Here is a 17,104-nt window from a genome sequence, read left to right on the forward strand (position 1 = left end):
TAAAATGTATTTAGGACATAAAGCTGTATAGATGCGTTACAAAACAAAAGGTGAAGAGTAAATCTTTCATGGGAACTGTTCAATCAGTATTCTTTATACCGTGGCTGAATTGATGATTTTCAAGTATTTTTATTAAGGCAAATACAATCTATGCATTGACATTACCTAAATACATTTGTTTGTAATATGAGGTTATCAAAAAATAACAGCATTTGGTACGATGGTAGATGAATGAATGATAATTTATTCACAAATAGAGCGTAGCCAGTCCTGACAATAAGAGGTATTGTGATTGCATATGCAGTGGGTTATTCTTTTATTGCTCTTTGACTGGAATTCAGTCGGTAGAACAGGTGACACAGCAATAATAAGAAATGGAACATGCAGCGAAAAGTATGTCATTGAATTGCTTTCCTGAAAGATTCTGGCTTGTTAGCAGTTAGTGCTTACGGGTATCTTACATAGAAGCAAATGCAGTATGCTTTCAAATGGTTTGCAATGGAGATGTGTTTCAAGTATATCTAGGATGTGTTTACTAGGCTTGCTCTTTGTGTGTTTACTTTGTGTTCTCACCAATTTGTGTAGAGAAATAAAAGCAATACAATAAGATACTTGGGAAAAACAAATGTGGATTTTTTAGGATTCAAACATTGCACGTCAAATTGTTTGAAAATATTCACAAACACTTTTCACACAGCAATTTACATAATTTAAGTTGCTGAAACCTAATCATTAGCATAATGCTATTAGTTTGTTATATTTGTAAGGATCCCTTATGGATCCTGTACTTTATCAGTGGAAGGCGATTGGAGTTGATACCTTCCCTGAGCCCTTGTTAAGTCCATAAGAACTGGTGTCAGATGCATAGGATAGGTTTTTGGGATCACCACTAGTCACTGCTTTCATTCCTTTTTCAGTGCAACAACCAGTATTTTTGTAGCTGCTGTAAAGGGTGCTGGTTGCCTTAGCAGTCAAGCCCAGTCCTTGTGAAATCAGCCCTAAATGCTTGAACAAATTTTCTGAGGATGTTAAATGCCAGTGTAGCTTGCTAGCTAAAAACACATAAAAAGCTTCAAACTGCAGCTCTGCAAAAACAAATCCCCTACTATTTTTCATCTTATACACAATATACAGTATGTTAGGATCAATTACAGTATTGCCATGCTCCAACAATTTGCTATGGGGCCCAATGATCCATGGGTGCATTTCTTTAGGGGATGATGGTGTAGGAGAAATGTTACTACTGACTGCTTCTGATGGCACTCTTTTTCAATGCCCAATAATTTTATTTTGTAAGGCAATGCAAATCTGATTTGCACTGAAGGGGACAATTTCGGTGGTCAAACCAACTCTGCAGCCTGACTTACAAACATGCTACCTAGAATTGGTATTTTAAGGAGGAGGAGCTCTTGCTGGTGCATGGAGTAAGGTAAGTATTATCCTTCTTCCCTCAATTAACTCTTGCAGTTGGAAAGGGAATCCATTGGAAGAATAAAAAGGTTCTTAGAGTGACAATATAAATATTAGTCTTAGTGACTTTTACTAATGAATTTTCTTGTTATAGGAGCTCTATATTGGGATCTTCACAACAGTAATACCATTGAGAGCAAAATGCAGGAATCATCATCTATTCCTAATTAGCTAATTTATTTTAAATGGTGACTGCATTTCAGTATTAACCCATTGGGACACTTTACTGGGCATATATCCTGTTTCTTCCTGCAAAGATTATAAAAGCAAAAATTACTTTGGAAGCAAAAACTGAGGTAGCAGAGGAAATTAATCAGAAGCCAGTGTTGTGGGAGGAGAAATATCAACTGGTACCATAAAGCTAAATTTGACTACAAAAGCCTAACGTCCAGTAAACCCCCAGTATCTCATTACCTAATCCAGGGGCCTTCTAAAGAGTATTCACTAAAGAATGCTTTACACGGAGTCAGAAAATAACTCTATTTTTATAAATATCCTGGCCTGTATGTGGTCCATGAGGACTAGGGTGGACAGCCCCCCTGTTCTAACTAGTTGCAAAGTACAGTATGTTTATAACACACATAAACATAAAAATTACTTGCAAGCGCTATCATGATTGCAAACTGTAATGTTTTGCAAATGCTTAGAATTTATACAGCACGTATTGCCCCTGCTGGCATGGTTTACATTTGGGTGCCCTTCCTTTTCTTTCCTGAATGATTAACTGGCTTCAAACCAAACTGGTATGTATGTTTGTGCATATTTGGCTGTGGTTATACACTAACTCTTCCACTGAAGAAGGAACTAATGTCAATGGTGCTATGTTCTTTGTAAAGCTCTGTGTACAAATAAGGAATATTAGAATAAATGACAATGTACACCTTCACCAACAAAACAGTATTGTCTTTGATGATGTGGGCATACAATACACAACTTTCATCATTAGGAACATAACTACAAAAAAAACATATTTTGACCTCATCTCAGGCCAAATACTCACATTCCAAAAGTAACGAATAATCCTCAAGCTCCAAAACCACACTACATAAATATCCTGCTTTATTTCTACTATTGAAATGCTCCCAAACCTTCCGCATGAAAGACAGAGAAGAAACAAAATTAAAAAAAAAGGTCTTTGATTTATGAATTTCCAGTGGATAAGATCTGCAAATGTTTCCTATCTTTTTAATTTGAGCCGTATACAGAGTCGTAGAGGCTTCTAATTATGCATTTTGTGTAATGTGGCCCCAAATGAAAGAGAATAAAACTAAAATTGTGAATCAAACAGTAAATCTGGGGTGAAGCAAAAGTGAGCTGTAGCGCAATGCTAATGGTTTTGTGTCTTTCTGGTGTCAATAATAGCTCTAATGACAATAAGTAGAGAGTCCATTAGTGTATTCTTCTCAGTACTGTGCACCATAGCAACACACTCTACACCCTGAAAACAACTTTTATTTAATGACATCCCAGTGATTACCTTTTTTTTCCAAATGAAGTCCTATGTTGAGAAAAGATATAAATGGACACATACAACAGGCTGTTTTTTTTCCTAAAAAATAATGCTCTACCATGTATGTCACACTTGCTTTTCAAAATCAGTCCAGTAAATTAAAAAAAACATATTAAAATACCAAATTGTTATTTTTACATCTATAGTACCATTATTTAGTAATGATCAGGGGAAAATCACTAACCCATCCTCCAGTGGGTTTTTCCCCTATCTCTGGTATATTAATATTATTTTAAAGGATTTATATTGCGCCAACATATTTCACAGTGCTGTACATTATATTGGGGTTGCAAATGACAGACAGATACAGATAGTGACACAGGAGGAGTAGAGGACCCTGTCCCCAAGAGCTTACAATCTAGAAGGATTCTGTTAATAAACGGTCCTTTGTCAGCGCCATTTATGGGTCTGGAGAATCACTGATCCAACTTACAGCATGCTTGTGACTAGCAGACCTTGACAGTACCTTATAAAAGATGGCACAGTTCTTCTGGATGGTGAGAAGACCCCACTATTATATAGCCTTGTCATGTAGGCAAGGATGGGTTAGCCTGAGAAGGAATTCAGAGGAAGATGAAAGACTAGGGACTAGGAAATCTGGCATGTAGCCATATGTTTAAATTCATTATACAAAAGCATTCTTAGAGTTTACAGCTCTCTACACTACAATGTTTAAAAAAAAAATTCCATGTCTAGAAGGTAATATTAGACTACTGACTACTTTGCCTTTCTTTATTCACACATTTAGGCAAAAACAAAAAAAATATGTAATAGCTAAATTGATACGCTACAGAGTGTATAAATAGCAGTCTTACCAACCTTTCATTATAAGGCATTTAAAGAAAAATATGTAAACCAGTAATGCATCTTGGGCAAAGTTTGTAAAGGAGTCACACTAGAGGCAGTTATCTCCTATGTTAACTGCAGGTGTCAATACTCATTGATGTTTTGCTGACTGGTATATGCTCTCAGTTCCATTTCAGGTATATTCAGTGGTCAGCAAGGTGTCAAGGAGCATTGACACATGCATACATCTTATAGATTTGTCTCTGTGGTGGACACTTTTATATACTGCGTTTAAAAAAGAAGGTAAACTCAGTCATTTGGGTGCTGTCAGACCTTTTATAAAAAGAGCTTCTATAGGGAGTACGCAGTGGTAGTTACTTACTGCTATAGTTTTTAACTAAAATGTATAAAACAACAAAATAACAGGCATTTGTATTGATATCTTTTTTAAACTCATATATATATATATATATATATATATATATATATATATTTATATATATATGTGTGTGTGTATGTATATATATATATACACATATATATATATATATATATTTATATAAAAATATATATATTTATATATACACACACACATCTATATAGTGACACATACATATTTTGGTATATGCAGTGATAGATCTATCTTCTGCCTATAGTTATTCGGACATAGGTTTCAAATCTAACACTAAATCTCAGATGCAATTCTGCTTTCCAAAATTGATTGCAGTGACCAGTTCAGAGGAACGTTTAAATAAAAGTACTCATTGCTGCCTATTAACCTTTATGGGTGGAGTCATAGTTTTTCAAAGCTTGAATTTCCATAGATTGAACCAGATGGTATACTTTCGTCACTTAAAAAATGTCAAACAGCATTTCAGCTAAGCTGTGCACATTTTAGATTTTAAACTCAGCAAATTAAATTCCATTTATATGTGACATACAGTGCACAAATTTATGAACTATTTTCATTGCCAGCAGGACAGATATATCAATTTACAAATCTTTACATTGAAGGTTTTAGAAACAGTCAGGGCTTTTGTGTTTGGCTTTGTATCATTGATAATTATTTTTTTCAGAAAGGTGAACTTACAGACTTACAATAAATGATCACACAAAAAATGTACGTTTGCGCCCTCCATATTGCATCTGTAAAGGTAACAGAAATAAATTCAGAAACAAGAGAGTCCTTATCTATTTTCATTTACTTCTTCCTTTTTTCCTATTGTAAGTTCCTAAATGTCTGACAAGGCAAGCCATTTCTTTTCTATTTTAGCAGCAGAGCAGTTATGCACACACATGTGTACATATTTATTATCTCTCATGTGAGACAGTTGTGTTCCTACAACTATGTTGCAAACGGAATACATTGTTATATCCTGAAACCACTTACAGTCTTGCACCTCAGTGTATTCCCAGGGAAGCTAAAAGGCCCTGGCATAGACAGTACACAAAGCGCATGTAGCTGACATCAAGGGCTGTTGCACTTTCGGAGCTTTGTTGGTTCAGCAAAGCGTGCAGTCTCATGTGAATGAAAAGTGTCACCAGAATCTCCATTTCAGACAAAGCTGCTCCTGCTGAGGCTTTAGGGACATGCTGCCACTCACTGATGTAACAGAAGCCCGAGCAGGTGATCAGAGACCTAAAAATCCTTCATTTTCGCTTAGTGATGAGACTTTTTTAATATACATATGAACACTGTAATTTAGAACAAGGAGCAGAGCACAGAAAATTAGTTCTTCAAATAAACTGAGAGGTCTGTAGAATATATTCCAGAACAACAAAGCCATGCATCAAATTCATACTGTCATTATACAGCATATATTGAATTAGTAAACATACATTTATTAGTAATTTGGGACTTTTGCTCACGTATGCTGGATACAAAATACACTTTGCTTGTGTGTCATTTTCATGTCTTTATGTCTTCTTATGCTCCTCTAATTGCAGAGTAGAACTGCTATGTTAGACAAAGAATGATTCTCCACATTGTTGTTACTGATTGGTATTACTAAGATCTTTTGTGTATTGAACGTTTCAATTTACTAATTTCTGTCTAATTAAAGAGAACTTGATAGGCATGAGGAATAACTGCCAAAACATTTTTTTTAGAAGCACAGGGTTTAATCTGGATTATACTGTGCTGTATTTAGTGTTTATTTCTGTTTTTTGTATGCATCATTTTTTATTTCTCTATAAAAGTCAAAAGAAATGCCATGTGATTAAATTGTAAAAGCATTTCAAAAACTGAATGCATTTTGTTTCCCTGAAAGGATTGATAACTTGCTGTATTTTACCAGTAGTATTGGAGCTAACATGATATCACTCTTTTCTCAAAAGCAAATTGAATGAGAATTTGTATGTAGACTGTGTACAAACTAATGCCTTGTAAAGCCACTACGTTTTTGCCTTTATATTAAAAGGTAAATGTCGCATAAGTTAATTTGAGCAGGTAATGTCTAACTGACCTTTGTGTGTTTGGTAAACCTTCCCTTATTTGATCTGAGTTCAAGTGTGTATGTTTCTTTTTTTTTCTATTCATCCTATTAATAAAATGATTACCATGATCCTATGTGTTGATTTCATTATATTCCTGCCAGTTTTAGGCAATGACATGTTAATTTGCTTATGTTCCTGTCAGTACAATTTACAAGCCAAGGCAGCAGATATAAATTTAGCCATAGTAAATTCATTTACTGTGACAACAATGGCAGATACACAGAGCAGAACCCTTCCTATGAGATAAAGTGGACTGAGTGACTTATGCAGTAATTAGGGGATAATTGTCATTAACCTCGCAAACAGTAGTTTACCCATATTGTTTCAAAGGCTCCAGGATGCATAATGACAAGGTAATCTGTCAAAGCGCTAGGGGGAAATATTAATGAGATTTGTGCAGGCCTGTATTGAAAATATGCAGAAAGCGGCCACATTAAGCTAATTGGTGGATGAATATACACTTGTAAAAGTGCTTCTAATGGCACGTTTGCTTCTCTCCAAATGACTGCTGTTAATGTGGAGAAGTGGGCTGCTCGGAAAGTCAAGACTGCTGGGACGAGAAACGTATTAATATGTACAGACATAGTTATTAGTACTGTACATTGTTCGCTGCAGGACTGCAATATTACCTTTATTATATTTATTGAACATTTGTAGTATATCCAGAAAAAAAAGATTTCACTCTTGGTTTGCTTCAGGTGTTTAAAACAATTTTAGATGCTGATGTATGCTTAAGCACCATGTTCAAATGGATGACATCATACTAACTAGCACAGTAGATTGGTAAGAACCGCAATATCCTCTGAAGACTTTGGGGTTAATGTATCAAAGGTGTCTCAGTTATAAATGTCAAACAATTAACCGTATTTTCTTTTTAATTTGCATTGGAATATGGATACCTGGAGTGTTCTTAATTTCTATAAGCAACAAGGACACCCAGTGAATTGGTCTTTAGTGTCAAGTATGTGAAAATGGTAGCATTGGTGCAAGGTTGTAAAATTAGAAAAAGGAAATACCTTACCTTCTCGACTATAGACCTTAACTTGCCAAAATTCTATAAAGGTTTATCACTGTATTTAACCTAACCACCTTAGTTCCTCCAAAATGTAACCCCAACCTTGATCCTTTAAACCTTAGGCTTGCATTATAGGCATAAAAGGTTGTGAAACTATCAGTTTGTAGGATTACTTTTGGTCCAGATAAGGATAGCTCCAAGTGGGCTGCATGAGTACTGAGTGTTATCAGCCTCCTGAGGGTTAATGCCAGCGTTTTGGTGGAGGCCCTGATTTATTTAAGTTTTCCAAGGCTGGGGAGAAAACCCTTTCGTCAGTGAAGCTAGGTAACCAGCAAATCTGGAATGGATTTCCTAAAATTCAGGGTATTTGTTAGCAAATATTTTCAATCCTGGACCAGATCCGTTCCAGGTTTTCTGGTCCACCCAGCTTCACTGATGTAAGTGTATTCTCTCCACCCTTGGAGAACTTTTAATAAATCAGGGCCAGAGTGAAGCGAAATCAAAGCAAAGTTATAGGCAATAGGTTAACCAGCAGGTGTCTGTGTACAACAAGCTGAATAATCAGTAGCTATGGATATACAGAAAACAGGAAAACGTTAAAATCCTGACTGCTAATTGGACAGAGGATTAAAAAAAAACTCAATGTATATATAAAACTAAAATATATAAATATTTCTTTTTAAATTTGTATAATAAATAAAGAACCTTTGCACAAAAAAGTATACATTTCCTTTAAATCACACACAGTAAGAAACAGTACATTTACCACCTACATCATTGCTGGATCTAGTCCCATTTGCATTTTACTTTCCTTAATGGGAAATTCAGGTCTCAGAAACATTCATGTAACACAGTTAGTGTTCCAGTTGCTGGTCAATTTAAAGAAGGTGAAAAGTTTTATATGAGAAATTTGCCATTATAAAGGAGTTTTTGGAATCTGCAGACTAAATTCCAACAAATGCTCAGCATGTGCAGGTAAAACTAGGCAGGTGAATGTGCTCAGATTTTTATTATTATTATTAATTATATAGCACCAACATATTACGCAGCGCTGTACATTTCCTTGCTTTGCGTATAAGCATGATCAGTGCATTTCCAGTGATGGCAGGTTAACTTTTTAGAATACAGTAGATATAGCAGATGTACAGTTTTGTACACACTGCTTTGGTAATCCCAATTACTGTGTTCATATCAGTAGTAAAGGCTGTACAGTAGATAAGACCTACACACAGCTGTGATGAGCTGGAGAGGCTTCAAGTGTTTTTTAAATGGCCCAGACATTCACCTCACATCTCCAATCACACCAGCATGTTTACTCACGGCTTAGCTATTCCCTGGAATCAAATTGCAAAATTGTCCTTCTTCAAAAAAGCAGTAGAATGAATGCAGATTGTTATATGTTTCCTTCACTGCTTGATATAGCATATACAGCTCTGAAATACTACATATGCCATATATTAATCATTTTTAATTTGTGAGGTCATAGATGGTTTATGTAGCTATGCATGTGTCTGTGATCAAAACAATCTAGAAACATATGGCCATGTTATTTTTTATACTAATGTAGACTCCGATCTTGGGTTTCATTTGTCACATTTTCACAAAAGTCACAATTTTTTTCACAAAAAACTCATACACAGCTTGGGGCATTTAAAACTGTTTCAGTTGAACCTAGTTGAACCTCATGCATCACAGATTTACTATAAAAATATAGGTTGTTATAACAGAAGATACTGCATTTACTAGCTGTATCAATTTGATAAGGTAATAGGTATGTGGTATATATAGAAAAATATAGTACTAGGTTCCTTTTTTTAAGATGATAAAAAGTGGTGTACCTTTTAGATCTACATGCTTTTACTCTTGAAAGTACTTCAGTGAACCCTGTGTTTGACTCTTTATGCAAGATATTAAGCTGACAGCTTGCATCTTCAAAGCTAATCATCTTGCACTCATCCCTTGCTTCAGACGTGACTCAGATGTCGGACAAAGTATGTCCTTATGTCTGGGTCACATCCTCATACATTTTATCCTTGCCTGCAGGTCAGCTGCAATCATATCATTGGTTCATGAGAGGAGAGGACTACATACTGCATAGTCTTAATAATAAATTCTTCTTTTGCTGTTCAAGATAATAAGCCTGGTCCAAAGGTCATCTACCAGATGCTGTTAGGTTTTAGTAACACGATGGGGTGCAAACAGCTAAAGAAAAATATTAGAAGTACACTCATAAAGCATAAAGCATCATAAAGTATAAACCCTGTTTGCTTGGATTAGATAACATAATCAGAGGTATAATATATTGGATTTTGGTATAGTGATATATTTAAAGCATTCTATGAAATAAATCGTAGTGTTTTTGTACCCAATGTACAAAAAGTAACTTGCATTTTTTGAGGGTTATATTTTTAAATATGTGGTAATTATTGAGGCCCACTGTGCTTATTATTATACAACTACAAGTAAGAGCGAACTAGTAACCTTACTAAGTGAATTAAATATTTTTGCCTGGGTGTATCCAGACAGCATTTGATGATTATTGTCTATGTCAGAACTTTGTGAACTTTGTAACTCTTTTGCAAATATGTGACAAATTTAAACTGAAATATTAAAACTTTAATCTTAAAAAGCAAATGATAAGTATAGTCAAATAGTCAAATAGACAGCAGAATGAATATGTGATAACTGTATTAGTCCTAAAAAATATCAATTACCTTTTTATCACAATTTTTATCATCCAGAAAGCTTTGCTGGACACCAAAGCCCAATCCTGAACAATTATTTGGTCAAAACTGTAAAGGCATCAGCTACAGATAATCAACTACATGCATTAAACAAAAGTATATTTACCTAGATAAAATTGTGCAATGTAAATAATACCATGATGTGTGAATACACTAACCCATTATACAGTTGAGCACGCAGCCTATTGTTTGTTATTTGAATTGTGAGGCACCTAAATTTCTAATCCATGTTTGTTATAAATAGCAGTAAAGACTTTGCTTACAGATATATTCCCATACCCTGACACAAGTCAATATAAAGTGATTTGGGGTATGGAGGAGTTTAAACCTAATGAGTAATCCTAAACTGAAAAGAGTTTAACCTGTAGAGGATCTCTGGTGGGTCAAAGGACTTAATTGTAGTTTCATTAGAAATAAAATCAGAATTGTTTTATGGTTAAAATGACAAGTGGTCTTTACAGTCTTTAAATGTCTGATGTCTGCAACATATATAGAAAACATTTAGTGATCAGTGTCTTTTTCTGTGTCACTAAACCAGAGTGTGAAAAATACAGTGGCAGCTAATTATATTATGCAAACACCCACCTCATAATTTATTCTCTCGAACAAGCTTGCTGAAAGGCATTTTTAATTGGTGATCATTTTAATTGGTAGTAGTATTTTTAGGTGGAGAATAGAGGTAGCACAATGCATCTAAAGCAACTGTTCTCCCATTGTTTTAATGTGGCAAACAGCTGCAAAAATGGTGAACAGAATTTTTGAAAAATCACTGCGTTTCACCATTTATTTCACTGTTATCCCCTTTCTAAAGAAATGAACAAATACAGTGAACTGGATGTTTGAAAAAATACCCCTGATCCCTGCTGTGGTTATGGTGTTCTAATTAAATTTAAAAAAAGATGATTAGGCCGATTTTATAAAATGGTCAAACTGATTTTGGTTTTAGTGACACTAAAATATAAATTATAATTTGCATATCCGCTATTATCCCTGAAAATATTCTGAATTTTGATATCTGAATTTATTATTGCACAAATGAACATCTAAATAAAGTTGTCTTGAACTTTCAAATGGTGAAGATACCTGTACATGATTCTGTGGACCAGGTCTTGGTTTTTATTCTAACGAAGACCATAAACCACAGCTAGCTAACAGCATGTGAAGTTTTAATGCAACCACTGAACAACTTTTATTACTAATGATCCCACTATATACATGCACAAACATTTCAGTTGTGTGTTCTTGTTTTTGTACTGAGCGAACAACTTTGGGTAAAATAAAGCTGTCCTCTAGGACAGGGCATCTGGGTCATATATTTCTTTCCTGTCATCAGCTGAGATCTCTGCAAAACAGAGAGACAGTTTCAAAAGACAATTCTTTTAGGGACTATACCTTCCAACCTCCATGTCATGCTGATGGCTAGACTCATACTTGGCTATCAACACATTTACCTTGCCTTAAATTACCTGCCAGTGCATTGCTTTTGGCCCTGTTCATACAAATGATAAATGACTACACAGTTGCATAAATTATATTTTTTTGCAAAATACAGTGTAGTAATGAGCTGTGTCACGCACTGGATGTTTAAAGTATCAGTCACATAAATCATCCACTTTGTTGGAAAAAAATTGCCAATACAGTGCATAATTAGCAAAACAATTGCACTTGCTGAGAAAGGATTACACAAATTTTTCTTTGTAAATTGTACTTACTGTACATTGTTATATATTGTACTTTTGCCTTGGGTCATTAGTTAAATATCAACCACAGTGGTTTGGACGATTGGTAGCTTTTAATTTTTTTTATGTCTATCAGCCAATGTAGCTAAGGCACTACAACAGAGGTAGTGACAGACAAGATGACCAACACTGCCCATAACAGGGATGATTTACTATGAGAGTAGAGGAGTTAGTGAACCTATGTTCACTTTAAAATACCTAGTCATGCACAAAGAAGATGGGAAAAAAACAGCTCTATCATTATCCTTGCCGGACTTTGCACAGTAAGCGTACAAAATTTGTTAATAGGCCTTCATTATTTTATTGTTCCTAAAGGATCATTCTTTTATTTTCAGGCAGTTGTGTAAGTAGGGAAAGTAAGTGGAAATATTATCATAGACTTCATTTAAATATCACAGGATTCTGTAGAAATGAATTAGTATCTGTATGTATATATATATATATATATATATATGACAGTCAAATTACTATGGCTGCCAACATGTTTGAATGAATGCTTTCAAATATTATATTGCATTTCTTACCTCATAGAACATATTATGACTTACACTAAAGCTTTGTAAAACTAAGGCAATTTTGAAATGTTATAGCAATGAATATGGTCATACATATAGGAGCAGGACAAATTTTGGCGATGATGTTAAAAGTGCAGGCTACCATCTAATAAAGTGCTGCCTATACTTTACATGCTCTTAGGAGCATTATTAAAAGCTGTAAAAATATTTTTAGGACTAACAAAATGTTGGAAGACTTTAAAGCCGAATTCCTGTCTGGAAACATACTTTATTTTTACAATAGCCACAGGTTTACTTTCCAAAATACTACATTTTTACTCACATTTAATTTCTTATCCAGACTGTGTTGTTGCTTAGTAACCTTTTTTGGAATAATGTTGTGACTGTACTGATATTGCCTGGCACTAGTAAGCCTCAAACTTTATGTGTGTCCTTAATGGTTATGTCACAATTTTGTTTGAAGCATCAAAACTGTTCTTTGGGAAAGCATGATAATAAATATTACTATTCATTACAGTGAGGAAAAATATTACAATTGCAAAAATTATCAAAAGTAAATGTAAATAATTCAAAATAGTTTATTGAACATGAAATATTACAAATAATATATGATTATTGTAGCAGGGGAATGTCCTAATTAGTCAGGTAAACACAGCCTTCCAGCAGGCAGGAAGTGTTTGACTTTCTAATTGCTTAGAAATTCTACATTTTATATTGTAATTTGTGTCTCCATTGGAAATATTTTTTTCTGTGTGGCCAAGGATTAGTGAGGGGAAATATATCCCAGCAATAGAACAGGGACAACAATGATAAAGGTAACCCATCTCCACTCTCTGCATAGCCAATATTAAATTTTTGATTAGGTTTTGGGTTCTACTCTAAATATTTCAGGCTCTTGTCTGTAGAATTGTAGTTGCTGTTTGAAGCTGTTTTATATTAGGAACTTTAGTTATAGGCTCACTGAGCAAAAGTCAGTTGTTTTTGCCACATAATACAGTGTTGCTACTTAGTTGCACAGTATGATATCACATCTTATACTAATTTATGCTAAACAGTTTTACCACAGTTAGATCACACTGTTAAAAAAGCAGGGTTACATGCCCTTATTTTCACAGAGTTTTAGTGGTATATGCTGTGTTTGTTTTGACATTAGCTAATACAATCTGTTTGCTGTGATTGTAATTACCACATTTACATGAAAGAAAAAGTTTCTCCACTATCTACTTATTATAGTACCTTGCTCAATTGTATTCTCAGAACAAACATATGATATCTCTATAACATTTTTATGTGTTTTTTATTATTCTTGTTATGTTTATTATAGGATGCTGCTGGCAAAGTCTTGGACCGCTGGGCCATTATGTCTCGGGAAGAAGAGATCATCACTCTGCAGCAGTTTCTAAGGTTTGGCGAGACCAAATCTATTGTGGAGCTTATGGCCATTCAAGAGAAAGAAGGTCAGGCAGTTGCTGTTCCTTCCTCAAAAGCTGATTCGGACATAAGAACTTTTATTGAAAGCAACAACCGCACCAGGAGTCCAAGTGTTCTCTCTCACTTAGAAAACAGCAACCCTTCCAGTATTCACCACTTTGAGAACATGCCCAATAGCCTTGCATTCCTCCTTCCATTCCAGTACATCAATCCTGTCTCAGCTCCTATGCTTGGATTACCTCCTAATGGTCTTATGCTAGAACATCCTGGATTGAGGTTGCGGGAACCTAACAATTCGAAGCAGAATGAATGTGAAGAGACCAGTGAGTCTGAAGTGTCTCCCATGCCTTATAATAGGAGTGAACAACCGTCCAATAGAAATGCTTTGAGTAGCATCACAAATGTTGAGCCAAAATCAGAGCCAAATAATGCCTCCCCTTCTCAAACCTCAACGCCTGTTAGTGACATTAATAAATCTGATCATGTCAAAAGCTCCTTTAAAATTCACAGAATGAGGCGGATGGGAGCATCATCACGGAAAGGCAGGGTATTTTGTAATGCATGTGGAAAAACCTTTTATGACAAGGGAACTCTAAAAATTCATTACAATGCTGTGCATCTTAAGATAAAACATAGGTGTACCATTGAAGGCTGCAACATGGTTTTCAGTTCACTTAGAAGTAGAAATCGGCATAGTGCAAATCCCAATCCTCGGCTCCACATGCCAATGCTGAGGAACAATAGAGATAAAGACCTAATCCGTGCAACATCTGGAGCAGCTACCCCAGTTATAGCAAGTACAAAATCAAGCTTATTAACAAGCCCTGGTCGACCTCCAATGGGCTTTTCAACACCACCCTTAGACCCTCTTTTGCAAAATTCACTTTCCAGCCAACTGGTGTTTCCTGCATTAAAGACTGTTCAGCCTGTTCCTCCTTTTTACAGAAGTTTATTAAATTCAGGAGATATGGTGAGCCCTCCATCATCACTACCTACTAGTCCAATTTTACCCACACCTCTGGGGATAGAACAACCTCTTCCTTCTCTGCCACAAGAGTTAACGCCATCTGTCATCAACATGTCAACACATGATGCAAACCCAGACCTAGCTCCCAAGAAGAAGCCACGGAAATCAAGTATGCCTGTCAAAATTGAGAAGGAAGTAATCGATACAGCTGATGAATTTGATGAGGAAGAAGAAAATATTGATCACGGCCATTCCACAAACGACCTTAACCAAGATAACAATTCTCAAGGAGATTTGAGTCCTGGGTTGTCCATCAACAGTTACTCAAAAAATGGCAGTAGCAGATGCATTCTGAGGACAGACACTAGAGCGAACAGTATGACTTCAGAAGACCCAGAACATGAGAGAGATTTTGAAAATGAATCAGAATCTTCTGAGCCCAAATATTGTGATGAACCAATGGAAGATGATCACCTTCCTGTTCACACAGATAATGCCAGGTCTATGACAGACAATGAGAAATCCTTTGAGAATCACATTGACTGTCATCAGCAGGCTGTTATAAAGGTAAAAGAAGAGTTTACAGACCCTACCTATGATATGTTTTACATGAGCCACTATGGACTTTATAATGGGGGAAGTGCCAGCATGGCTGCACTTCATGAAAGCTTGGGTTCATCTTTGAACTATGGAAGCCCTCAAAAATTCTCTCCAGAGGGTGACCTCTGCTCAAGTCCAGATCCTAAAATTTGCTATGTGTGCAAAAAGAGTTTCAAAAGTTCATACAGTGTGAAGCTGCACTACAGGAACGTTCATCTGAAAGAGATGCATGTCTGCACAGTAGCTGGTTGCAATGCTGCTTTTCCTTCACGACGAAGTAGAGACAGGTTAGTACATACCCTGGCAATATGGAAGTTTAAGGTTTTTGTGACTTCATTGTTTATTTACTTCTCAGATCTTGAAAGAAAACAAGGGTCTTAGACACCTTTTATAGGGGAAAAAACCAAATTGCATGATTTTTTAAATGTTCTCTATCTATGGCAAAGCCTTCTGCCAAAGCCTTTACTTCACAGTTCTCTAGCATTACTTATATGTAAGTTTGACTGACATGAGCCACTAGACTTCCTGTTCCTGACAGTTTATATATCTCTAATGTTTGCAGTAAAGCAATGATACACAATGAACAGATCTACAGCATGCATTTAGAACAGTATTTGCCAGTTACGCTCCAATGATAAGCAAGCTTGGGTACCTTTTTCAAGTAGACCAATAGGTTAGCCAGACCGAAAACAAATATAATGGCATAGACATATTTACATTTATCTACATCTATCTAGTATGTTAGTTTTTTTTAATCATTTTTTTTTTTGTAAACTGGTCAGTAGAAGGGCAGTTACAATTCCTACAAATTCAGCACAACTTAATGTCATTAGACCATATCATAGGAATTCAATTTAACATTCGCAGACATAAGCTAAAAGTCTGATCAAGTTGTAAACCGAATAAGTAAAAACACCGAGTGACTACCAGGCTCTTTCCCTACACTTGAACTGCCAGAAATCTGTGCTTTTGTGACACAACAATATTAATATTGAGACTGAGCAATGCTAAGCAAATTGTTCTAAGTTGCATGATTGGTCAATTGTAGGTAACACAGCTTCCCTGGGCTAACTGCTTTAGTAAATCAACACCACAGAACTAGCTGTTTGTTAGGATTTCTGCAATGCTAACTGAATCATAATAAATTAGGTGTTTTTTCTATCATGGCTATACAACTAGTCCAAGTATTATCTTAAAACAATAAAAGAATTAGTGCAGTAATATTATTTTTTTGGGGGAGATTTTAATGGGTCAATATATATTACATATAGTGCTAAGCACTCATTAATAAGTGGAAATGTCATCACTAAGCATCAAAACAATTCTCTATGCTTGCCAAACATCGCATGGTTATGGCATAGTCATTATGGGTTCGTTTTCAAACATATTCATCACTTAGCAAAACCTATGAAGATGTGCAATTTACAGTTAACCACAACAATTCTAAAGCCAGCTACAGTATGATGTCCTGCATCTATATTTATTCTAACTGGTTGAGCGCACAAAAATGACATACACTGAAATACAGAAAGTACAATAACTTCTATAGTTTTTAGCTAAAATGTAGTGGTAAATAAATACAAAGTAAATATAGGATTTATAACAGAGCAGAAGAAAAGTAACAATTGTTACTTTGGCCCTGCATTTTTAATGCAAGGGAAGACGCAAAAATTTGTTTTCAATTACTGTATATACCCTAATATAAACCAAATCAGCTACTTTTACCTGAAAAAAAAAATCATTTTTTGACCAAGCACACAAAATGTGCTTTAACATTTAGTACCTCAGTTATTAGAAATGCCAGTAAAATTACAAATTGGTAAAATACATC

At 35.2% G+C, this 17,104-nt stretch overlaps 1 protein-coding gene across 5 annotated transcripts in view; it reads left to right on the forward strand.

Moving 5' to 3' along the window:
• Positions 1–17,104, forward strand: part of BNC2 (basonuclin zinc finger protein 2) — a 346,936-nt gene that overhangs the window by 307,358 nt on the left and 22,474 nt on the right. For all 5 annotated transcript variants that reach the window (XM_072404409.1, XM_072404406.1, XM_072404407.1 and 2 more), the window contains one exon: positions 13,600–15,560. In XM_072404409.1, coding sequence (XP_072260510.1) covers positions 13,600–15,560 — 1,961 coding nt within the window. The remainder of the gene's footprint in view (positions 1–13,599; positions 15,561–17,104) is intronic.

Source organism: Pyxicephalus adspersus, chromosome 3 (genome assembly GCF_032062135.1).
Source record: "Pyxicephalus adspersus chromosome 3, UCB_Pads_2.0, whole genome shotgun sequence".
NCBI lineage: Eukaryota > Metazoa > Chordata > Amphibia > Anura > Pyxicephalidae > Pyxicephalus > Pyxicephalus adspersus.